This window comes from Argiope bruennichi, chromosome X1, assembly GCF_947563725.1.
Source record: "Argiope bruennichi chromosome X1, qqArgBrue1.1, whole genome shotgun sequence".
NCBI lineage: Eukaryota > Metazoa > Arthropoda > Arachnida > Araneae > Araneidae > Argiope > Argiope bruennichi.
In genome coordinates, this window is record NC_079162.1 from 42524841 (window position 1) to 42551947 (window position 27107).

A 27107-nucleotide genomic window follows, 5' to 3' on the forward strand; every position below is an offset into this window, starting at 1 on the left:
CGCAGAAAATATGTGTGCAACTTTAAATCTCAAAACTAGAATTTCAATCTTATTCTAAAAGTTACAAATTAACAATTGCTTTGATGCAACATTTGCAGTTTCATATAAATATATTTCATATTTATCTTTTCTTTGAATAATTGGCTTGATTTATTCTTTGTTTTGTTAACATTTGATTTGACATATCGGATTTATCTTGATATTTGTTAGAAAAATAATTGAAAAGCTGGCTATATATACAGTAACAAAATGGTGTTTGAAACCACTTGGTGATCTTTGCAACTGGATAGTTGCACTTCTTCTGGTGGATGTAAGTCCTCAGATTTGCACCAAGTATCGAACTTCCATCTTGACTAGAAATTCACCTTTAAAATCGTCGTCAGTCATCGCTGCGTCATAAAAACATTTAGTATACAACAAATTTAGTATCTGGTGAAATTAGTTTAAAAAACACTCAGATGACCGCACAATATACGATCATTTATGCTTGAATTCTGTCCACATATAGATGGGTTTCCCAAAAGTTTTGATAGAATATCGAAGCAAGGATTCAGTAATAATGTTCAAATACAAATAGATGACAAAATTTTGGCCGTTGAAGTTACAACTTGGTTTAAAATTGCGCAATCTGCACGGCTGTAAAGATTTGTGCGCCGATTCAGCTTTCAGCAGATTTGAAAGATCCTTGTTTTAAGGTGCATAATATGCGCTAGAAAATGCAGATACGATATGGATGTAAACAGTTCCAACCAAATCACCTATTCCTGGCACTTGGCCATCCCGTACATGTAATGACCGTTCACCGCGAATAGTAATGCGGATACTAAGTTCATGAACAAAATAGTCATCATCGACCCATGCACCAATTTCTCCCTGATGCAAATCAACTAACTTTGCATTGATATAGATCATAGAAACTTTTGAGTGCTCTCACAAGGTTCTTCTTTCATTACTTGGAACGTAACTCAATGCATTTGTTATTAATGATATCATGCTTAATTTTTGCATTTAGGATTTGACATGCCTTCAACAAAATAATCTCATGTTGTCCACCACCCAGCGTACTAAATTGTTTGTGTTTTTGGAAGCTAAATTTCCAACTTCATTTTTTAATGAAGTCGTCTCATTTCGCCCAGACTTAATTTTAGTATGTTATAAAGGGATGGGACCTGTTCGAGCCTTCTTTTTTTTTTTTTCTTAGAATTTTCCGAATATTCTTTTCTCAGGAAAGAAAATAGAGAAGAATACTTCCTTCTGTTCTTTTTTTTATAAAAAAAATTTTTTTTTTCACAAACAGCATTTGAATAAAATTGTACACATCAATCCGTTCCTCTTTTCTTAAATGCTCATCTGGCATCTGAAGAATCCCAAAATAATAATAATAATAGGTAAAAAAATACGTAATCTGAAAATACTTGTATATAACATTGCGTTTTTTACCTTTCATAAAATATTCTAAAGAGAGAAGAGGAACGGAGGGAAAAAAAAAAAAAAAAACTCACTTTTCGTCCCTGAAATCATTGAATATTTTTTTTTTTGAAATGCCAATTAATTATTTTTTATTTTGTGATTTATTTCTTGTAATCAATTTCAGAATCTAATGTAGAGAATTGTGCTTCAATTTTCTTTAGTTTTGTTTACTTGTTTCGCCCTTATTTCTAAATGAATGATAAAGAGATTAATTCTGACTACATAACAATCTATAATTCGGTTTTAGAAACATAGATGGCGCCACAGAAGATTTTTTCCTTTGCTTTTCTTAAATTGTTTAGGAACGGTTTTTTTTTTTTAAAAATTTAAAATAATGAAGAAATTTTAAAGCAAAGTGGCAGTTCATTTTAATTAAAATTTTTTATCAGACCCCTAGGCAATGCAAGTTTTGGGGACTTCTATCCCCTTCCCACCTTTCCAAAGAAATTTTTGTATTGATTCTGATTACAATCTGTGTATAAGCAGTTTTAAGTTTTAGATTTTGACAAATCGAAAGCACAAACATTTAGTTTCGAGCCATTTTTAAGGAAGTTGGATACAGTACCTCACCTACACGCACACACAAAAAGCAAATAAAAAAAATTTAAAAACAGTTAAAGAAACAGACAAAACTTTTTAAACGCTGTTTAATTATAGAATCAACATTTAAAAAGTATATATATATGTATGTATATTCTGGATTCCTCGAGACACCCTTTCCCCGAGCTGCAGGGCATCTAAGGAGTTGCCTTCGTTTCTATTTATTAATCCTTCTCTGTCTTTCATTAGAAACTTAACATTTTTTTATTAATAAAAATCACGTTGAGTTATGTTACAAAATTACAAAGAAAGAATTAATCTATAAGGAAGCTCGGAAATCTTCATGATCTATATCAATGAAAGATTAGTTAAATAGGCATGACCCGTCTTCGAAATATGGGCAGCACTATCACATCTTCATTGCTATACTCTCCAAGCAGAGGTGTAGCAACCGAGAAGGGGGGAGGGTCAAGGGATAATAAAAGAGCTGGGTGCCAACTTTAGGGGCCGCCAGAGAGACAAAAAATTAATGTGTATGTTTAATTTTTTATTGAAAAATATGTTAAAAGGACGAAAAAATAATATCATACCCTGGCCGCAATTTACATCTGCAAAGCCATTAATAGTGATTAGGGGTGAAAAAAAGGCACGTTTCATCCCGGACGCCCCTTACCTCCACTATGCCACTGCCTCTGAAAAAACAACAATGTACTTACTTATCCAGGGGCTGATTCTCATATTTGAGGCGCTTCTCGGTGGTTTTCTGCTAAATAATATGTCGTCAAAATTTTGACATATTTCTGTTAATGCGAAGAATAAAGTAACAAATTGTGCGATAACTTATTAATGGGATTTGAAATTTCTGAAAAATATCAGAATAAGTTGAGAAAACGAAAGGCAGAGAACGGATATCGTCGGGGAAAACGGGTGATTAGGCATCAAAAATTTGTAATAAGTTAGTCAATGAAACAATTTAAAACAGATACTTTCAGAAAATTTATAGTTAAATGAATTGGGATGCTTATAGCACGTACTAATTTTTTAAAATTAATTGTTTACTTTAGGAAAATAAAAAGATTTGTTGAAGAAAAAAGTGGAAATACTTAATAACAACGGAAAAAGTAACTTGACTTTTGGCAAATTCAAGTGAATTTTGAGAATCAGTTTTAGAATTCTGATTAAAAAAAATAAAGTACGACTTTTTTTCATCAATGAGAATTGGATATTTCCTTTAATACCTCACTGAAAAAAATTCTTATTCAGAAAGCATACATCAGATAAAAACTACATGCTTCTTATTTTAATCAAAATTGATAAAACTATTAGAAATGAATTTCCAGTAGATATTAGAGAAATTCTTGAAAATGAGAGGATGGAATTTAAAAATTACATTTAGTATTTTTTTTTATTTTAGTCTGAAAATTAAAAACAGTAAAAAAAGAGCCAATAGTATTATTAAACGTAATAATTAGTAAATATTTAAAACTAATATTTAACGTAATTATGCATGTGATATTTATGCTTTAATTAAGAATAATTTTTCAAGTAGATTTAAAATTTGACTGAGTTAAGAGCTTATGATTTATAATAGATTTAAGTTACTGTAACTATTTTTTAAAATAAATATTTCGAAATAAAGAAAGAGCGAATAAATTATTTGCTACTTCCCTGCAACTTGCATTGTATGATAACCAAAATTATAACTGCCACGTTCGTGCTTTAAATAATATTAATTGCAATAAGTCACTGAAAGGAGTAATAAGTTATTGCACATATTCCCCGCAAATAGGGCAGTGTCGTGGTGAAAAAATAATATTTCATCCATTTCATTTCTTGAAGCTAAATATGACAAAAAAGCGATATACTCAACCGATTAATTGCAGAAAAACTGCAGATTTTTTTAACCAAAATTCCAGCGCATTTGTGCACCTTCAAATACGGAAACTCTTCCATCCCATAATGGATAAAAAGATTAAACTCGATCCAAGTACAGCGTTTTCTCTTGACTAGAAGGATTTGGGGAATAAAGACTCAAGACGTGCCCATTATCCTTATACATGATATCCGGATACATGTTGAGGTCTCCTAAAAACACGAATGATGAGTCGCACTCGGAGAATGAATCTGGTTGTCCAGGATCAATGACTAATGAGCTCTGGACGTGAGACCATGTACCGTCAGATGATTCGAGTGCATGGTGGAAGTTTGGATTGCCCATAATTGAGACATCATGGACATGTGGGTATACTGTTGGGGGAGTGACGACTGCCTTTTCTGTCTTGCCATCGTATTTTGCTTGTAAACCTGATTGATCAGCTCGGGGTTTGTGAAAGTAATGCAAGAACACGACGGCCATTAATGTGATCAGGATTACAAGTGCCACTGGGATGGTTATGAAGAGCGAACTGAACTGGATGGTGATCGAGTCGTTTCCCACTTTTTCCATTTCGGCGATGAAGGTTTCAGATGCTACAAAGAAATGAAAGAATGAATTGTAAGAGAATACACAAGGGAAAAAGTATAATTAAACAATAAAAAAAATATATAAAAAGAGCTTTTAAAAGCACGCTTTCATCGCAATATTAATATAGCTGTTTTTTTACATTTTTAAAATTTTATTATTATTTTTTTTTATCCTTTAACATGTTTCATAATTCATTATTGAAAATATTATGGAATATTATAATTGGTTTTTATTAAATTCATTACCAGATGGATATTCTCATATGCACTCAAAATTTAATTACAATTAATGAAATAATTAACAATTAAATTCTGAAAGCATTAAACTCGAAAAACACGAATACATTAGAAAATGAAAGAAAAATCGGTAGTAAAATTTCCTCTTGATCAGAAAACAAAGAAGAAAATGGAGTGATGGAAAAAAAAAAAAAATAAAGACTGCAAAAATTCTAAAAAATAGTTATAGTTACTTATAATTATCCCTACACTTCTCGAGACTATATTATGCTACTGAAAGAATTGTTATATTTAAAAATAAATATAATGCTTGCAGAAAAAAAATTCTAAACATAATTATTAATTATAACTAATGAAATAAAAATGTTTATTTAAAATTTCTTTACTAACTTTCGTACTTACAGTAAAAAATGTAATAAATAAATTATCCTAATAATCCGTTGTTAATTTATCCGAAATGAGGTTGAGATAAAACTTGAAGTGGAGATGATGCAAAAATGAATTAATAAGTTGTGCCATACATCTTCATATGGCTTAAAATAGAGAGACATTAAACTTTTTTTTTATCAGAATTGTTCAGTGGAAGAAGTTAGAAGTAGTAATTTATATTTTTTTACTTAATTCTTGTATAATGATAGCCAAATTATTTTTTATTTTAATTAATTTTAACAGAACCTGCAAAATTTTATCACATCCTAATTCTTTTCAGTCTAAAAGCATTTTCGTGTTAAATTTCTATTTCTATTGAAAAATCAAAAATATAGATGCAAAAGTAATGAATCCTAAATGAAAAAATATTAGTTACTAGATTTTTTATGAAATATTTTATTCAAAATGTCTTTCTTATTGTTTTTTGGTTAATAATATCGTAAAATTACAGAATTTTCATCAAAATCTTTATGTCTAAAGGAAAAGTTAAATAAGAAGAGAAGAAAAGTTATCTAAAGATAATAATAAGATTCCTTTTTTTCAACGTCTCTGATTTAACACGCACACAAAAAAAATCCAAATATATAATAAATTTAAACTATACAAGTTCTTAATCTTAATTATAATTTTATCAGAATTCATACTCCGCTTTAATTTCCGAATTGCGTAGGATTGTTGGCTTTTCCATGCTTTTCAGAATCTAATTTCTGTAATTTTAACTACCATACGAAGCTGCAGAATCACGCAAAAAAAAAAAAAAAACACACCTAAAATAAATGCTTTCTTAGAAATATTTAGGGAAAAGCCCTCTTTGGAGATATAAGTTTTGAATGCATTCTCATTTGCTCTCTTTTTCTGCTTTGCTTTGTGGAATGTTTCATTCTAACGTTGATCATGGATTTTACAGAAAACTTTTGAAAGTTGCAAAAAATTGAATTTTTTCTTTAATCACGAAGAAGAAAAATAAAATTGTCATTTAAAAAAGAACTCATTTCCTGCTTGTATATCAAGTTTACATTACATATATATTCCCAATATTTTAATTTCAACTATATTCAAACATATTTTTTGCATTTTTTTTTAATATGCCATAAATGAGGGTATTATGTTTTTGACAGAATAAGTTCTAATTTAAGAAGAACAAAGTATAATGTATATGATCATTTTTAAAATTATTTTTGCGCAAAATTTATTCATTCCACGAATTTTTAACGTTCAGGATTTAGACTAATTTTTAAAAAAGTTTTATACTATTTCTGTAATTTTTTGAATAATTTTATATTTTTTCAGCAGCATACTGGGCATTTTATTATTTCTTTCATTCATCCTAAGAAATAGAGAAAGTGGTAGCACAATATTAATATTTTCTTTAAAGAAACTTCACCTTTTGAAGAAAGGCACATCGTTCAACGGTTGAATTTTCTTCGTTTACGATGTATATAAATATATCAAACTTTTGTTTTTAGCTTTATATTGACGAGGATTAGCTGACTGGATACAAATTACCGAAAGAGGCAGCAAACGAGATAGAGCATTTCTGTGATTAGATGGAGCAGGAATCAGCCGGCAAATTGGCTATCTACTTAATCGCAGAATGTCTGTTTTGTATCAAAAGCAGAAAAAAAGTGAGAGCAGGATTTTTTTTAATGCTGATATTAAATAAAGTTAGAAATTACAGTTAGATAACAGAGAAAATTTACTTCAAAGCTGCGCTTGAACATACCATTTAATTTCAATTTATAATTTGCTGTTTTTTAGTTTAATTATAGTCATTAGGAATTCACTCGTTGGCTATATTGAGACATACGTCATAGTATTGAACTGTCGCGCTAACGATAAAAACATCGAATTCTATAGCTCGAATTTAAGATAACGACAGCTGAGGCAGCCAAGTCTCTGAGAGTTTTCACACCACACCAATTAAGAGATCGATTTATCATGCACCGAGCCGTCGTGCACGGTGAATGGAATAGTCTCAAATTCTTATTGTTCTGAGTCAGAAATGGAGTTTTGTGTTTAGAAGTGAGTAGAGCATTTTTCAATGATTCTTTAAGGACGAATTTTCATGAATATTTTATTTAAGAAATCTTTAATGATATACTTTTTCATGAATATTTTACAGGGTGACCCAAATAAACCGGAACTTTTTAACAATCCAATAAAACCAACAGTGATGGAAGTAAAACATGTTATTCATAGTAATTGAAACCTTAAAGTTTGCCATTTAAGAAACATTAATGGAATTTATCATTTTTTTTTTTTTAAAAACGTCTTTTAGATGCCGTCCTCTTGTACGAACGCATTCTTGAAATCTGCTGTTGAGATTCCTCATTAACTGCTGCAATATCTCAGTTAGGATACTATGAATTTCATCCTGAATTTTCTGTTCAAATCTAAATGAAGAATTCTACGAAAACTCTCTTGGGACATTTCAATCGTAGCTGCTTACTTACGAACTGAACGCCGTGGGCTCCGTAGGACAGAATTTACAACTTCAATGTTCTGTGGAATACGAGCACTTCTTGGTCATCCTGTTGGTTTCTTCTTTAGGGTAGATATAGTCTCTTCAAAGTTATTAATCCAACTTTTTATCGCTTGTTTTGCTGGGATGGCAAAATCCTAAGTTGTAAAACGTTCTAAGTTGTAAAAAAGTCGCAGCTTCCAAACTATCACTGTTTTTATAAAACATTTTTATGGCGAACGCACGCTGTTGCCCATTATACTGACCTTTGGTTACTAAAATGGCAAAGTGTTTACATGCTCAAGGTCACTATCGTGCAGTTCTGCCACCTGCTCATAGTTGCCACTACGCATTTCAAAAATTCTCGTTTTTTTTTTGTTACTTTGAATTTAATTATTTTTAATGATGATTTTTTATGAATATTTAAATTAATGAGTCTTTAATTATTAATTTTTAATGAATATATTATTTAATGAATCGCTAATGATGAATTTTATCTTGAATATTTTATTTTAAGATTCCTTAAAAAGATATTTTTGAAATATAGTAAGACAAGGAATTTCCAACAAAGGCAATTCAGAATTCTAAATCATTTTTCTCCTATTTCCATTTCTTCTGACCTTTAAACATCGAATTTTCCATATTTCAATTGCATTAGTTAAGAAATAATTTAAGATCCTGCCAAGAAATGCAAGAAATAAAAGTCTTGACTTTCCCAAAATCTAAAGAGAAGAAACACCGAACTCACTCTCGTAATTCGTGGAAAAAACCAAGAAGAAATTTTTAATCAGCATAAACTGAAGTAAGTTTTCTCGCGAATTCGCATTACGCCCAAAACAAAGCATGAAAGAAACTAAAATCAAATTGAGTTTGTTTGAAATATTGAATAGCTACGATTTGTGAAAATTTATTTCCTGCATTCATGTCGAATTATTTAATATTCCTTATTACCTGAAATTGTTTTGACGCGACAGGCGCATGTCTGAAATTAAATAACTTTTTAATCAAATTAAAAATCAATAAATTAATGATTAGTTATAAAATTGCGGGTCACTTGAAAAGTTCTTAAAATTTGTATCTAGAAATATATATTTTAAAATTTCTAAAAATTTTCAAAAAATTTCAATATGAACATAATGATATGTACAAGCTTTGAGACACAGAAGGGACTACAAAAGTTTCAGACAAACTGAGCTAGGCATCGTATTTCATAAACATTGAAACATTTGACAAGCGCTGCTATCTAGTACACGGCAACCGAAACTTTTTTGATCCTCTCTCGTTTTTAAAGAAATTGCTTTTTTCATTTCAATACAATGAAACTTTAGTATGAATTCATTCGTTTTCAACACCTAACACTCTCTCTTTTTTAAATTTGAAATATGAATGATATTGAAACGTAGATGTTACATTCAGGGTTTTAGAAAATTGATATTGCTTAGATAATTTAACTATAATGAAAACACTGAGCCAAGTCAGAAAAATAAGCTATCACTTTTGACACTAGATAATTCACTGGAACTTGATACCTTCAGGAGATTTACAGGGTGGTAAAAAAAAAACTTCCCCTATATATGAAACCCTAGCGGCCTATCCGCTCAACCAATCGAACCAAAATTTCAGACGTGGTAGTTTGAAGGTATGCGCTGGAAATTGTGATGATTCTAAACAACGCAGAGCTCACGGTTACGGTTACAGTGAGAGAATTTCGAAATTTTCGAATGGCAACACCCTCTTTTTTTCTTGCGCAAATTGATCAGCGTATTGAAAAACCACTAATGGCGTTGGAACGATTAGCGTGTGACGAAAATTGCTGCCGTAAAGCATTTGCAAAGAAGAGCATTATAAAGAACTAATGACAACACAGAGAGGAAAGACAAAAAAAGCTTTTATCGGAATGGAAAGTTATAATTACAGATTTTAAACGTGTTCACCTTCGCAGGCGACAACGCATTGCATTCGGGAGATTGTGGACAACAATGCCGAACGTAACATGCAAGGAGGAATCTGCTTAACTTCACGTGTTATGGCATCTTGCAATTCTGACACATCTCGTGGACCAGGCGTGTATATCTTAGATTTCAGATAACCCCAGAACCAGAAATCCATAGGAGTGAATCGGGGGATCGCGGTGGCCACGAAGCTGTAAAGTTACTTGAGATGACTCTATCACCAAAGTGTTGTTGCAGCACTGGTCGAACACATTGGGCGACGTGTGGAGGAGCCCCATCTTGCATCCATACAATGTCCCTATTGACACTTTGTTGCTGCAATTCTTTAATAACGGAATTCTGCAACTATGTCAGAATCCTCCTTCCTCTCTGTGTTGTCATTAGTCCTTTATAATGCTCTTCTTTGCAAATGCTTTACGGCAGCAATTTTCGTCACACGCTAATCGTTCCAACGCCATTAGTGGTTTTTCAATACGCTGATCAATTTGTGCAAGAAAAAAAGAGGGTGTTGCCATTCGAAAATTTCGAAATTCTCTCACTGTAACCGTAACCGTGAGCTCTGCGTTGTTTAGAATCATCACAATTTCCAGCGCATACCTTCAAACAACCATGTCTGAAACTTTGGTTCGATTGGTTGAGCGGATAGGTCGCTAGGGTTTCATATATAGGGGAAGTTTTTTTTTGACCACCCTGTATTTTGTATCGAACTGCTTTCTATATTCGCTTTCTGTTAACTGCTCTGCTATATATAGCTTTCTTTAACTGCTTTCTATTACTATTTCTATATTCTATATTCGTTATTCTAAATGACGATTATAGAAAATGCGAAGTAATATTAGAGCATCAATGACGTCAATGTTGACGTTTATGCTCTGATACTATTTGGATTATTTCTTTTTGAGTGTTGTTTCTAAGGGTAGGTGTGTTCCAGAATAATATTTCACGATGAAAATATATTGTTGAGAAAGTAAAAAGATCATTATCAAGATGAACGGTTAAAATAAATAATGTACTATTTCAAAACCTTGACGAAACTATTGGTATATCTAAACAGTGCTATTTCAATACCTTGTAAGTCTTGGAAGTCTTTAAATTATTTTGCCAATTAATTATTACGGTTAGAATAATTATTAATTTTTGAGCTGTATTATTTAAAAATTATAATTAATTTTTCTGAGCAAATTTTTAAATTTAAATTTGAAAATTTAAGAGCTTTATTAAAATTGCAAAATAATTATCACTTATATTGAGATAATTCATCTTATTATTTACTTCATTTTTTGCATCTACGAAGGTATGCCAAAAAGTATCTGTTTTTATTTTTGATCTGCAAATAATCAAAATTAGTGGTTGAGTCATTTCTTAACTCCTCTGGTTTTTTTGGTACATTTATTCCACCCACAAGCTTGTGTTTTCTTTGGGAGAAGAAAGTTTTGATTGAACGAAAAATCATTGATGCATTACATTTTGTACGACCTGTTCCGTGAAACAGTGGCTTCCGCATTATGTATCCCTAATAGGTTCAAAGCGATAGAAGAAGTGAGATCCAGACTGCAGGAAAGGCATTTCTCGAATTTGGGCTATGAGACTCTGTCTGAAAGTGTATGGATTTGCCCTGTCGGTCAACAATACATAGATTTGTAACAACAAGCCTTGACGTTTGTCGCAGATCATAGGATACAATATTCATACATTGATTTCTTGTCTCTTGCAGCATTTTTTAACCAGAGGTAACGGATAACTGCTCGCTGTTCCTTCTTGATGTATGCTGTAGCCGCGTGGCCATGTACATGCCTCTTTAACAGAACGAAGAGAAATCAGATTATGACGATTAAAATTTACTCATAAGACCACTTCATCAGATAATCTACCTAGCTGTGGATTTCAAACTAGGTAGACTAGGCATCTGCCTTAGGCCGCTTGTTTGATAGAGGGTCAAAATTGGGTCGATTAAAAAAATTAAATGATCGCAAAATAAATAAATTTGTAAACAAAAAAAAAATACAAGCGCCATGAATGATAAACAGTTGGGATAATATAAAAAAACTACAGCTCTATGAATGATAAATCATTGGGATAATATTAAAAAAAATACAAGCTCTATGAATGATAAATCATTGGGATAATATTAACACTTTATCAAGTAAATTTAGTAAAGTTCCTTTATGTTTCCTTATAATCACTTCGTTATTAGAATATTTAGAAAATAAAACATTTGTTTCAATAATGTTGAGTAGAAATATGGATACCGGACAGTCTGATAAATAAATAAAAATAGATGTATGTTCACAAAGTTAATAGAATTAAAAATATTAACCTAAAATAAATCACTGACATGTTAAAAAGGGAATAAAACATGAAACTAAATTGATCCTTTTATTAAAATAAAGGTCTCATGTTTAGTCCTAAAATGTTAAATATGCTTTTGAGTCTATCAATGCGTACTATCTATGTTCAATCTTCTCATTTTAATTAATTTTTCGGCTAAAGAGCGAAGATAACTTTTGAATTAACTATGTAGAATGCATTGGAAACTTTTCTACTTCCGTATAAAAACCTGTTAAAAATCTTATGAAATGGAATTAAAAAAAATTCTTACTTCCACGAATAGTGAGAAAGGCACTACGGAAACTATGGCCTATCGTGTTGGCGCCTAAACAGATGTATTTTCCAGCATCTTTTTTTGAAACACCGTTCAGAATCAGCTTATTTATGAAAGATCCGTCAGACTTTTCGGATACTTCAGTGGATTTTAAAATTCTAAAATAATCTCCGTGGACTTTTATCACCTTGTTTCCGTCTGTTTCCTCGTCATTTGGATCTGTTTGCTTTAGCCACTGAAAAAGATTCAAAAATTTAAAAAAATCGGCAACAGACAAAAGATTCAGGTAACATTTTATGAAGAAGAAAGCTAAAATACAATTCGATATAATTTAAAAATATTTCGAAATTGAAATCTACCTGCACGTGGGGACGAATTTCACTTTTAACTCTGCACTGAAAAACGGCTGAGCCCCCTTCATCGACAGTTGTGTTGACTGGATGAATTCCGCGGAGTTCTGGCTTTTTGCGATCCCCTGAAATAAACCCATTACGTTATTATAAATAAATTTTACTTTCTAGTATATGAAATACATAGAGAAAATGTAGTGTAATCGTCAAAGAATTAATGCGAAATTTTGAAAAATCTTTGCTTTTTAAACCTTTATAAGTTGTCTTTCTTCAAAAAGCATTGCTTGAATTATGAGGTGTACGTATCATTGTAAATATAAATGCGATAACTCAGAACAACGCAACTTGCAAGATGGATGAAATTTGAGATGTGACTTTCATAGTAAATTGGTATCCTCATCCGATCCTTATAAAAGTACAATGTCTGTCTGTCACTGCATTCATGGACAACATAACTCAAAACTGATGCCATCTAAGTAAATGAAATTTTATGTGTGTTAGTTGCACTAAAATTATAGATCTATATCAAATTTTGGTCTAGACTGATGGAAAAGAAGACGTGCTCTTCTAAAATGCATACTAGATACATCATACGACAGGCCTATAGACAAAATGACAAGAGGAAACTTACGAGAAAGTTCACAGGATGCTCCCATTTACTGGCATTTAGAAGAGAAGGTTGAGATCTGCTATAGGTAATAAATTAATATATTCTGTGAGATTTATATATTGTCTCCTTAGAAAGCCGACATATTGTTGCAGTAGTAATGGTAAGAGATTCACATGTTTCAGCTTGTGGGTTCGATCACCGCTCAAAGGCAGTGGGGGTCTTGTGATGCGTGAAATCGAAATTTGCTAAGAAATGATTTTGGAATCGAAGATAAATCTGAATTTTGAATTTTCAAGTAAGTTATTCCCAATCGGATTATTTGATTCTTTTTCATGCAGAAATATTCAGAAAGAGGGTTTAATCAGAAGAATGTGGCCATCATTCTCCAAAGCAGGTAACAAGGGTATTCTGATATATACTTCAAAACAGAGAAAACATTTTCTGCCGATAATTTTTTTTAAATAGTTCCTAAAAATTATTGAAGCAATATTAGCGTACGTAGGCCTAAAACTTCTTTTGTTTAAGCTCTCGAAATCATAAAGCTTGGAACGCCATCTTAAAATAGTACTTTAGCTTGTTTTTAATTAACAATCAATTACATCATGGAAAAGCTTTAAATCAAATAATATTAATATTAAAAAGAAGACTCCTTTTAGGGTCCTTTCATATTTGGTTAAAAGTCTTCAGGACATAGAAGCTTGATTTAGTAATATAAATCAATGAAAGGAATGTGTAATTAGTACATCTGTACAAAAAAAAAAAGCATCTACAAGAAGAGGACAAAATTAATGTGACAGATCATTTTTGGAAAAAGACATTCTACAAAATTAAGAGCTCCTTAAAATTTGAATTTCATATCTCTTAGTATAACAACGGATAAAACTATTCTGATAGTCCGTGCCTACCTGGTATGACATCAACTGTAATAGTGTAGTTTCGATGACCATACCAGTTGTAAGCAATGCATGTGTAATTGCCTTGATCTTCATCCTGAAGATTGCGGATGTATAAGCTCCAACGACTTTTTTTCAAGCCAGAAGCAAATGAAGTATTCAGAGGCTGACCGTTTTTCAACCACGTCACTTGAGGTTCGGGAATTCCAGCAGCTTTACACAAAAGTCGAACAGACCCTCCTGCTGGCCGACTTAGTCGCCCGCTGATGGTTCGAGTTACATTAGTTAAGTAAGGTGGTTCTGAAAACACAATTAAGAACAGAAAAAAAGCAAAGTTTATATATGAATTTATTTTCTTGGAAAAAGGAGATATTTTAATTTATGCATTCTTTTGAAACTAGATATACAGGATTTTCAGAATTTTATTCGCAAGTTTCAAAGGCTAGTACAGAACATCGATATGAGTCATACTCATGTTGGAGAACACGACCGGAAATAGATAGACATGAATGTACGCCAGATCTCCAGGTCAACGAATTTAGTTTAATATTTGATCGCATGCTTCCCCTCTCCCCACATCCTTTTGATTTAACTAGTATATATTTATATTTGGGAGGAATCTTCAAGACCACTAAGTGCAAAATATCTTCCATTCTGATATCTGTGTTATCGCGTTTGGCTGGCGAAATACCCCTTGAACTCCAAATATCTTTGAAAATGTTCTGTTCTTTATGCCATAATGATAACAGGAATGCATTACGACTGGAGAAATTTCGAAAACCTCTGGTGAAACAATATTCTGTATTTACAAGCTTTAGTACTGGTAAGTTTCGCCAAATAAAGTACAGTACATTTCCGAGTATCTGGTTCGTGATTATCCGCCTTCTATACTATCTGGCCTAGTTGTCTTTTATCGTAATTAAACGAGGAAGGCAAGGCGTTGTATTGGCAACATTGCCAAGGCATTGGAAGTGGGCGTTTGCTACGATTCTAATACATGTCATGTGCAAAGTACAAATTGTGAGAGAAAAAGAGCAGCGTTCTGTTCGTTGTTCATTGTTTCGTCATTGTCAAAGATTAAATTAACAGTACAGAATTTTTTATTTTAACTCGACATGTTTCCGGCAGCTGCTTCTATGATTCACCGGGTCGCGTTCGCATTCTATGTGATTTGAGATAAATGGAGGGCTTAGTACTCAATTAGAAGTGAGGAAATACGCATTATAATAATGCGTTTTGGTATAAAAACTTCATCCTCTGGTATTAGTGGCAAAAAGATGAGTTCATAGAACTTCCGCCACATTACATTGAATACGCGGGAGTGTACTGTAGTTTATTCTCATTCGTTGTTCTATTTTTGATGCGAGCTTTTTGTAGTTTTTTTTACTTTCTCATATACGAAGTTTACAAAGAACAAGTACTGCATTTGTCAAACAATTCGAACTTGAGATTTCGATGAATCTCCACGTTTAAGACTTCCGTGAGTTCCAATATATATATATATATATATATATATATATATATATATATATATATATATATATATATATATATATATATATATATATATATATGTCTGTATGCCTGTCTGTAAACACGATAACTTAAAAATGTTTTGAGATTGATAGATGAAATTTTATACATGATGATCTCAACATCAAATTTGTAGATTTTCTATCAAATTTTGAAAGTGACTTATTTACAAAAATTTTTTTCTGTCCATCTGTCTCAGTACAAGCGAATACGATAGCTACAAAATTTAGAGCTAAGCGGATTAAGTCCGGTACACAATTTTAACATTTAAAGCTTAGATCCGAATCACATTTTAAGCCTTATCAGTTTAAGAGTTGACTTTGTGTCGGTCTGCTCATTTGCATGCATGTAAATGTTATAATTTAATGATTTAGAAACTTATGACGTAAACTGATATTTGTGATATTTGGTATGTGATCTTATTATTAAGATCGTACTCTTGTGCCAAATTTTGTTATTAATTGGTATTTTGGTAAAAAAAAAAAAAAAAAAAAAAAAAAAAAATACTATCTAAAATGTATATTCGGATTTCTTCACTATTCTACGAAGCACAAAACACTCATGTGCAGGACTCTGAAAGTAAAAATATAACACATCTATTAGACATAACACGAGAAAGTTGCGGGAGGATCACTCCCTTTGGTTTCTTTTGCGATGGGGAATAAGTGAAAGCTAAATATGTCATGCGTTCCCCCCCTAGTGTGATGTGGAAGTTTGAAAAAGGGTGATAGATCACGTATCGTCCTTGTTATCTGACCACTTATCGGAACCCCTAGATACATCCCAAAACATAGTTTTTGAAACAAGGTGTTAATTGAATCAACATTTTGAAGAAAGGAACAAGCGCGATAAATTTTTTTTTTCACCTAGAGTGTGTTATCAGATAAATTCATTGTTAGTTGTAAATGAAGAGCAATACCACTAATGTAAAGAATTTAGTTAAAACTTGATGAAGAAAAAATAGTAAAAAAGGAAAATAGTACGCTCATCTTTATTTCCCTCCCTCAGAATATAATTTAGTGATTTGTCCCTTCTTCCGATGGCTGATAAAATTTAACCAAGCAAATCAAATAAGTTATTTCTTGGTGGTAATATTTTTAATGATACTTTTCCACAAAAATATGTTTCATAGGGATGTTCTATACGTTTTCTCAAAGTTTGTAAAAGGAATTTTGTGACACTCTGGAAATGAAACTTACCTCTTTCTCCTAGTCTGTAATTTTCAGATGAATCAGAGGTCGAATATCCGGAAGCTAAAATTATATGTTCAAAAGTTAATTCATTTGCATCAGTGGACGATACTTCATAAAATTTCTCAATCTAATTTAAGCAATCAAACCCCTTTAATAGTGAACCTACAAAGGAAGCATTCAGAGATTTATAAAGTCTCTTATTTATTGAATCCGAATTTGATAATATAAATTATGTTAAGAATAATTTTTCATAAAAAAGTAAGACATTTTTTCTTTTATGCTGAAATCACACAAAAGAAAATAGACATATTTATTTAATGTGATGCGATAAATTAATTTGGAAAGAAAAGCAAATTCAAACATCAAAAACTTTTCATATGACACTCCGGCCATGTACAAAAAATCTCATTTGGCAGACGATTACTTACCCAGTGGGATAAAAAAAAGATAGAGATGAGATGGAAAAAGAAAACTTCATTTACTAGAATAAATCAAGGACTTACCTGTAACTGTTTAGCCTATTATTAAAAGACGTATTCCAAAAAAAAAAAAAAAAAAAAAAAAAAAAAAACGCACTTACCTGCTTTCTGAATAGATTGATCTTTTAAAGAAATCCTTCTAAGTTTTGGAATAGATTGAGATACCAGCTCTGATTTGAAGAAAATTGAAAAAAAAAATAATAAAAAAAATACACGCTGATTTGAAATTGAAAAATCTAGTCTATAAGCAATGTTTGTAAATTCTCTGTTTCACCCCAATAAAGAAATTTATTGATACTTTTCAGAGATTTCCATTAAGAGAAATTTATTTAAAATAATCACTTTCGAATTTCTTAATTTTCTTCCTCAAGTTCTGAAGGCGTAGTGTTTTGGCGTCGCTTGGGATGGCTGTGATGCCGAAGAACTGTAGTTTCAAGATCTGATTCTAAATAAAATTCTCAATATCTTTATATACGTTAGATCTATCATTATCGTCCATGCGCCTTCACATTAGTGCACCGTGGAAGTTTAGCGAAGTAATGCTAGCTCAGATGTTATTCTCTTCACCTGAAAAAGGTTCAAAATTACAACCTCAATCAGAAAACAAATAATATCCTTGGTAGGAGAGAAGTATAGTTTCGGAAGTGGTGTCGGAGATTCCTGTATTCGAGACTCAAGTCTACATAAAACTATAGATGGCTTTGTACAAGTTAAATCTACCATTGTAGGTCAAGTATATTCACTGTGGTGTGGTTGCTGGTGAGGGCATCAGTGGCATAAAGGCAAAGGGCCTAGGAGAGTAAAGATAGTCTGCGCTCAATATCTAGTGCGTTTATGTCACTTTTTAAAGTCAATTCTGATAAAGGGATGACGATTCAATACACTTTTGAAACCATTCATGGCAGTTAGGAGTAAAAAGGCAGATTATGTTCCGGGTGTCACTATTCCAGCTATGCCATTGGAGAGAATGAAAGCTCAGGTTCAGAAAGCCGTCGTTTTCATCTGACCAAGGTTTAAAGTCAAAATTAAAAGAGACCTCATGTAGTTTTAAAAAGGGACATTAATCAATAAAGAATTTAATATTTAATTTAATCAATTTAATTAAAAGAAGATTATCTGAAAACGAATAATTTTTTTTAATACCTTTGGATCAGCTGATGAACTGAAATTATAATATCAATGTCATATAGTTTTTTTAACAAAAATCATTTAAAAGAAATCGGATCCTAAAAAGCAACATTTGGCTCACTATTTTCCAGGGTCTGACTGTATTAGATTTTTTGCATTTTATTGTATTAGATTTCATCCATTATATTACATACTTGCATTAATATTGAAAATGAAAGATTAATTATATGAGCTCTTTCTTTAAAAATTACATATTAAAATTACTTTTTAAATATTTAATAGCAAAAAAGGCTTAAAAAGACACAACATGAAAAAATAATTTAAACATACAATTAATAAGTGTAGTATCATGTTCAATATCAGAGTTGCATTTTTTAATATCTCAGTTATACTGATTTAAAATTCTCTTTAACCGAATAAAACTTTTTTCATTAAACTACTCTTAATGAAGCGTGATACGAAATTTTATTTAAATCTCTGAAAATTTGCCAATTTTCATAATCAATCCAGTTTTTAGAACTTAATAGGTTTCATTACTTTTTCCATTCTCTTACATTAATTAATACAAAGTAAATCTTAATTTTAACATCGTTTGGGAACCTATTTCCATTACAAAATTGTCAAAGTAATTGTATAAAACACATCAATTATCCGAAACACAGATTTTATAGAATAATAAATCCAAGCTTTCTCCATTAAATTACTTTTAATGAAGCATGATGCAATATTTTAGCCAAGCATCAAATAATTGCCAAAACAGTTTGATTACGTACTTTCGTCTTTCTGTTATCTTAGTTTAAATATCTTATGCAAATCTTTCTTCCGTATTCATTTATTTGAGGTTCTATTTTCCTCAAAAGATAATTGAAATAGTGACATAAAATTTATGACATACAAAAAGAAGTACAGGGTAAGCAAGAAATAAATTACCCACTTCAGAGGGCTCTAAAATGCGTTCTATTGGTCCAAATATGATAAAATTTGAGCTACAGATTATTCAGATGATGCACTTTACATTTATTAATGAAAAAAAATAGTACAAAAATTCACCAATAGATGGCGCTGTAACACAAATGACATTTATTCGCATATATTAAAAATGTGAAACATAATTTGCGTTACAGCGCATGTCTATTAATATTTTTCTTTGGATAAAAAGAAGGCGGATTCCGCACTAGCATTAGTTTCTTCTCTGTTCGTCATGCCTACGTTGCAAGAAAAAGCGCTACTAGTGAAATTATTCTATCAGACAGAAACAATAAAACTCCGTTGCAGCTCTAAATGAATTTCGTCGTATGAAGCAGATGCGGAGAGGTCCAATGTCACCAGGTGCTCTAAGTAAGATGATGCAGAAATTTGAAAAAACTGGGCAACTTGGCAATTCTTTCAGGTAGAGGACGGAAAAAAAAAATCCCTTCTCCCATCTTCGAAAATGTTGCACCCGTGCTCGTTGAAGCCAGTAGTCAGTCGCCGCATAATAGTGTGAGTTTGCCAGTTGTTTCCCGTGTTCTGGATATGTCGTATTCAACTGTACGAAAAATCGTACGGCAGATTTTGCATTTTTTGCATCGTCGTGTAAAGCGATTGTTAATATAGCATTTCACAGAAGCACGAGTTATCAGCCGTCATTTCTCAATAGCATGGCCTCCACGCTCGCCGGACATTACCCCTTGCGAATTTTGGTTGTGGGGTTATTTGAAGGACAATATCTACCGTCATAGGCCATCATCTCTACCAGATCTGAAGGACAACATTCTGCGCCATATTCTTAATATTCCGGCAGACTCACTCCGGCCATCTATAGAAAATATGGTTCTCCGATCAGAGCAATATTGTTGAAAATGAAGGAGGTATATATTTGCTCATATATTTTATTATATTGAGCAATTTTAATGTTACTTTATTTAACAATTATGAACCATATTAAATGGTTTTATGTGTATTACAACGCCACATAATACACATAAAACCATTATTGGTGAATTTTGTACTATTTTTTTTTTATTTACTAAATGCAAAGTGCATCATCTCAATAATCTGTAGTTCAAATTTTATCTCATTTGGATCAATAGAACTCATTTTAGAGCCCTCTGAAGTGCGTAACTTATTTCTTGTTAACCCTGTAACTAAAACTCAGCTTTCATAAAATGAATTCATATAGAAAACTTGAATAGAATCAAGACTTCATGCAGCCATTTCATTATTATTATTAATAAAAATGTTTCTTTTTTTAATTTACGTTTTCTTTCCTATCATTTCATAAAAAACGAAATAATATCATTGCATTTCTTATGACTTAATAATTTAATTTTTTCCTTTCTTTTCTAAAAACTGCAACACTTACCACAACAGAAAAGATATTTCTCAATGATTTAATTACAGAATATGAAAAAAAATTTTACTATTTTTGCTTGAGACTAAAAGAATATTTTTATTCTTTTGCTTGTAAACCGAATCTCATTAAGTAGCAAAATTATTGAGAATCTTTTTATTTTGGCTTGCATAGGCTTTTTTTTTGTTTTTTTCTTATATTAGGCTGTCTGAAATAGCCATATTCGACTATAGCTTTTTAAGTTCTTATGATTCCCTTTTCGTAAGTGTTTTCAACAAGTTCGCATTTTTTTATTGTTTTGAAAAAAGAAAAGAAAACAAAAAGATAACTATCTTTTTTTAAATGACGGAAAATATGTTTGTTTCAATAAATGATGTAAATTTGTTATTAATATTGAATAAAGTAACTAAAGCTAGTAGCTGTAAGTAAATTAAATAAGTATAAATGCATTCGGTAAAGAATTAGAAAGTAATGCATATATTTTATTCTTTTTAAAAGTTTATCTTTAGAAATGTAACATAAAAGTAATTTTTTTTTGATAATGCAACACCGCACCACTTTGTTTATATTTAAAGCAAATAATACTATTCGATTGGTTTCTTTATATTTTTTATACACTTTGAATAAGGAGAATAATGCAGTACTTTTTGTTTGTTAAAATCTTTGGACAATATGGATTTAGTTCACTTATCCAAAAAAAAAAAAAAAAAAAAAAAAAAAAAAAAAAATTAGGAAGAATAAAATAAGAAGCCATAGGCGAACACACACACACGCGCGCGCTCATGCACACAGTTAACGGATTTTTTCCGACGGATTCCTACAAAAATTGTTCGAAAGCCTTTATCGTGTTGATTCATGTCTGTTTGCAGCCCCACGTACAATTACACTAGCGATACAATCCTTTTTCTGAATTGTTTCAATCTAATATATTTTCTTATATTTTGCTTTTCTTAAACATGATTCAATGTTTTTTCTTAAGCACTTAAATTCGGTAGTTTCTATTTTGAAATTTTCTTTGAGTATCGATTTCTATACTTATAAAAGTAACATTTTTATCTAAGGCTAGAATGTCGCACACTGCTCTTACCGTCTATCAACAAATCTTGGAGACAGTTTTTCTTTGGAATTCCACGATAGTTTTCAGTTGGCAACAAATTTAAAGTTATTGGAAAAAGTTCTGTAATGGTGTTAAAATTGTTTGTTTTATCAGTCATCTTCAATATTTAAAATGCCATAGTGGCTAGATGGTGCAACAATTTTAAAATTTTCTAAAAATTCCTACATTATTTTATGAATTCTTTTATATAGGGAGTTATTCTGACGCAAATCAATTTAATTTAGCGATCTGTATTATTACTGAGATATTTACGCAAATTATATTATGCTATTATAAAATTGAGTAATATTATGCTATTGTAGCATTGCATATAAACAGCAATTCGCGTCATTGCAAAAGTATATAAACCTATTCTGATTTATTGCATATAAACAGGAATTAAAAATAAACTCAAGTAGCACTTTCATTTAAGTTTATTTTTATAGGATTTAATTTTAATGTTCACTTGACATTTCGACGATGAAAAAGCATTGAAATTATTCAAAACGTTTCAAGTTTCAATATTTAATTAAAAAATAATTACGTTTTATGCTGCTAGCTGAGCTATTTGCTTTAATTCTTACTTAGAATTCGTAAAATAAAAAACAATTATAAATAAAGTACCGTGAAATTTGATAAGCTAGCCGAGTTTAATCTTTCCCTCCCAAAAAAAATCGATATATCTGGCGAGATTTAATAGCGCTTCGAGTTAATTGAAAGTCACAGTACTCATCTCACGACTCTGGAATTCTTCCTATCAAATCGCGAACACATCATGAGTAGCGCGATAGATCAACAGAGAAATCAAAATGGACTGGAGAGCCCATAAAAAAGGATCTGGTTTGCACTAACCAAGAACCACCAGAGTCACGTTCGTATCTACTTTCCCGAAACCGTTTACAGCTCTGCAGATGTAGACTCCTGAATCCTGTGGGACGGTTGACTTGATCTTGAGGACGCCATTACTTTGGACGCGAAACCGATCTTCATGAAAGATATTTAATGGCTCGTTTCCGCGGTACCATTCGAAAAACAGTGTATCCGGATCGGCTTGGACTGGACATGGGAGTTGGACTTTGGCCCCTTCAGGAACTACGCGTTCCATTACATAGGCTTCAGGGATTAGGCGAGGCGGACCTAGATAAAAGCATATTGATGTTTAATGTTCATGTAAGGGTAATTTTATTTAAAAAACATTAGGTAAAATAGAGTGATGCACTTGAAGAAAACATTACTTTTATTGCTTCGTGTAATTCTATATAAAAGAGACTGCTTTACTAGCGAACCTAATTACCGATCTATGTGATCGCGTTTTATGGCTAAAAAGCTTTTTTTCTTGGAAAACGAAAACATATCAATAATACCTTTTCTCTGATTTTATATTCTCTGAACTTGATCTATGATCTCCTTTCTCTGAACATATCTGATCAATAAAAATTAGCAAGAATATATATCATTCTTTTTTTTATTTTTTAAATAAAAATCATTTTTTGTAAATCAGAAATATTTTTACATGTATCCGAGTTCGACTGTGATTTAAAAATTTTGTTTTGAAAAAGCACTGAAATATCTTTGAGAATTTTTATTAGAAGAGAAAAAAATTGCACTTTATGTTATGTAAGATTACATAAGTTACACTATCTTGATGTGATGTCTTTATGTATTATATATTATATTATGAATTTAGTGTTGCTTTTCCTATTTCTACATTGCTTATTTAACTGAATGATGTTATTTAATACATCTTTGATGATTATGAGGTATTTATGAAAGCAATTTAAAATGTTTCATTCAAAAAGCAGCATGTTAAATAATAAAACATATTCAAAAAGTAATGTGTCAGATAATACATGTTCACAAGGTAATATTGCACAATAACACATATCCAGAAAAGTAATGTTAAATAATAATACATATTCATAAAGTAATATGTTAAATAATAAGGCATATTCATAAAGCTATGCATTAAAAAATAATACATATTCATAAAGTAATATGTTAAAAAATAAGGTATATTCATAACTTAATGCATTAAATAATACTACATATTCATAGAGTTACATGTGTTAAATAATAATACATATCCATTACAGTAACGAATAAAATAATAATATGTATATTTTTAAAGCTGTACTTACAATTTGTATAATGAAGTTACTAACTTCACATCATATTCGTTTTCAAAATTTAAAAAAAATATTACCGTTTTTTAGCCCTTGAAGAACAAAGCAAAAAAAGATTTTAATAAATTTTGCGATTCTTCTTCGTGTGAAAAATATTTTACTCATGAAAGATTTATGCAAAATGTTGAATGAATGCTTTGATAAGTATATCGTCAATTAAATTGAAATATATAGTATTTATATGATAAAAACCATCACATATAGAGTTATATCTACACAAATAGCATACTTTTTAAATGCAATCACTTTTAAAAAGTTACAAACAAAGCTCAATTTTTTAACGTTTCAAGAAATTACCGAAAATCTTCAAAAACTATAAAAAATTTTTAATGACGTTCCCAATGAGATATATACGATTTTTTCTTTTAATACTCATGCTGTCATTATCTTCACAATTCGGTCAACGGTTTAGTTTTATGAAAAGGAAGTCTAAAATAATTTTAGTTCATTTTAAGTGAAGCTTTTAAAAAACAAAAATGAAAGGGTTAAAAATTCATCGTGCAATTCATTTCATGATTAAGGTAACAATTTAATAATGAAACTCATCTAGCTTCAAGTCACGATTACTTTTGATTTATTTGACGTGACTGCGGAAAGAGAATATTTCACTCTGCTTTCTAATCTATTTCAAATTCTTTTTCTTTCTTGCCTTAGATTTTTCCACTTTTATTCTGCGAATGAATTTTATTCTCAAAATGGAAAATCTTTGAAGGTTCAATTACACTTTTTATCTAAGAACTGTGTGCTTCGAAGCCGGAAGCATCTGTTAAAGTAATGGAAGCAAGAAGTGAATAACACTTATTTCTATTTATGCTGCAGTGTATTCATAGGGAATAAACTTTTGAACTAACTTTATTTTTTTTATTCTTTAAATTGCACTCAGCTATAATTTTTTGTTGTGAAATGATTGATATTTTCCAATTTTTCACAATTTTTGGTTCTTGTTTTAGACGAACCATGATATCAAAAAAAAGTTTCTAGAAACAGTTAATTATTAAAAAAAGGTAGGCTGCATTGAGATAAAAAATCCAATTTAATATTAAATTCCATTTGTGTGATTAATGGATGAATTTAAATACTATAATATAAATTGGAATAATTAAAATTTTTATTCCTATTTAAGGAATATAAGTAATTTTTTACTGTATGCTGTATAAATTCTGGGTTCTGGGTATTTCCACGTTAAAATTTTTACATGTATAAGTAATAATTTAACACTTTTCTAATTTTAAATAAATTATGCCACTCAAAATTTAATTCACTATTTCTACTGAGCTCTAGTACACAGTTAACTGAAACTTTAATTCGACGACATCCAATTTGTTCTCTGACAATTTCGGGAATTTCCCCTCGTGGACGAGTGGAACTCTCTATGGTGAAAAAATTGTTACCTGATGCCAGCTTCAGCGGGGTTTGTCCCCCCCCCCCTGATTTTCAGTGAGTATCAAGGCTTGATGTTACCCCTGAATACCTCTGAAAAACTGATTTGTAATCTAATCACTGAGAATTAAAAGAAGGAAAATTTATTCTGTATGACTGGCTCTACATTAATAATCTAGACACGACACCACCATCACCAAATTATCGTCATATATATAGATCGTAAATAATGTTAAAAGTAAGCCGTCAACGCCTTAATTACTCATCAGGGGATGAAATTCACGTGGACTGCAAAAATGAATTATAGCATTTACTGCTAATAGTATCGAATGACACGGTGAGATAATACTGTTATCAACCCAAGCAGTATACTATACCATTGTGGATGGGAATCCTACTAGTGTATAAAACGATATAAGAAGTTGATATGCAAAGCTATATAAAGAAATTAAAAGGAATGCGCATAATAGACCAATGGGAATTAAAGTGGGATAAAAAAAACAGAAATGCTTACAAAGAAATTAAAAGAAAAAATGTTTGTTATTAAGAGAGATAAAGAAAAGCAAAACAAAGGCCCAACCTCTTTGTGTGTTAGATAAATATATGTTTGCCGGAAGTTTATGGCGTATCAAATTATAAGAATTTGGCCTATTGGTATTGCTTTAGGAAGGCTGGTTTTCTCTTCTTTTTTTGTTCATACGCATTTATCTTTTGGCGTTTTCCCACTTTACTCCGGTTTGCTCTCGTTTGTTTTTAATAATATTTTTTCCTTATTGTTGTGGAATATTTACCTGAATATTTTTGCTTTTACTTGCGTAATTGACTGCTATTTATTCAAAAACTAGTCGATTGTTATGTGCCTTTTATTACCAGGGCCAGGTTATAAAATTGGCAGAATAAAAGACTGGTTAAGGATGTTGAAACTTTTCTGTATTATTTTCAAGATAATTTAAATTTATGCTTTCATTTGAACTAGAAACACTCTGTATTTGATTTTTTTCCAAATAAATATCAAGTATAATTTACATTTGAAATTATTCTGCTTATTATATTATATTTTTCATGCTTTCAGATTTTTTGTCAGTTGACTAACTGATCACAAGTTAACAGCCCAAGCAAACTTTACATTAAATATATTGAATTTATTATTGCTAAATTATGGTTTTTTTTCCCGCGAGATATCGAAACCGATTTTGTCAAAGGTAACCCGCAACTAAAAGTTCTGTTATATAAAGATGTCGTAAAATGTATTCCTTAAAACTGCTTATTCAAAGATTAAATTAATTTAATAAAAATCTATAGTTTTGGAAATTAGAGAGTGAAACTTGCATTGCATTCCCTTAAAGATCCCAACAAGGTTAAATCCAAACCTGTCTGCTACTGATTGATTGCTAACTGATTCATTTGAAGTATTCATTAATAGATTATGTTGTTGTTGTTTCTTATGACACTTGCCATGGACAAGCCCGCTGTTACGAAAACAGCGATTTTAAGCCGGTGGGGGAACGTCTCTTGTTTTTATAGTAGCGCCAATTAGGGCCAAGAGTACGACTCTGCTACTCACGCATCACTCATTCGCTTGCACAACCCCTTTCTACAGGAGGGCACATTCACACATCTCACAGATAGAAAAACGGAAGAACAACCATGGCCAAACCGGAACTTGAACCCAGGACTCCCAGATCACGGGGAAGACACGCTACCCCTATGCCAGGGCGCCGGTATAGATTATGTTTATTGGTGTGTTGGATATTGATGTGTGTTGGAAAGCTAAAT

General features: G+C 31.1%; 1 protein-coding gene across 1 annotated transcript in view; it reads right to left on the reverse strand.

The window, feature by feature from the left end:
* Positions 1–3683: 3683 nt before the first annotated feature.
* LOC129958973 (fibroblast growth factor receptor-like 1) overlaps positions 3684–27107 on the reverse strand; it is a 51445-nt gene continuing 28021 nt past the window's right edge. Inside the window, exons 3-8 of the mRNA XM_056071733.1 lie at positions 22621–22905; positions 16740–16793; positions 14020–14307; positions 12514–12629; positions 12152–12389; positions 3684–4479 (exon numbers count right to left, since the gene is read on the reverse strand). Coding sequence (XP_055927708.1) covers positions 3983–4479; positions 12152–12389; positions 12514–12629; positions 14020–14307; positions 16740–16793; positions 22621–22905 — 1478 coding nt within the window. The 3' untranslated portion in view covers positions 3684–3982. The remainder of the gene's footprint in view (positions 4480–12151; positions 12390–12513; positions 12630–14019; positions 14308–16739; positions 16794–22620; positions 22906–27107) is intronic.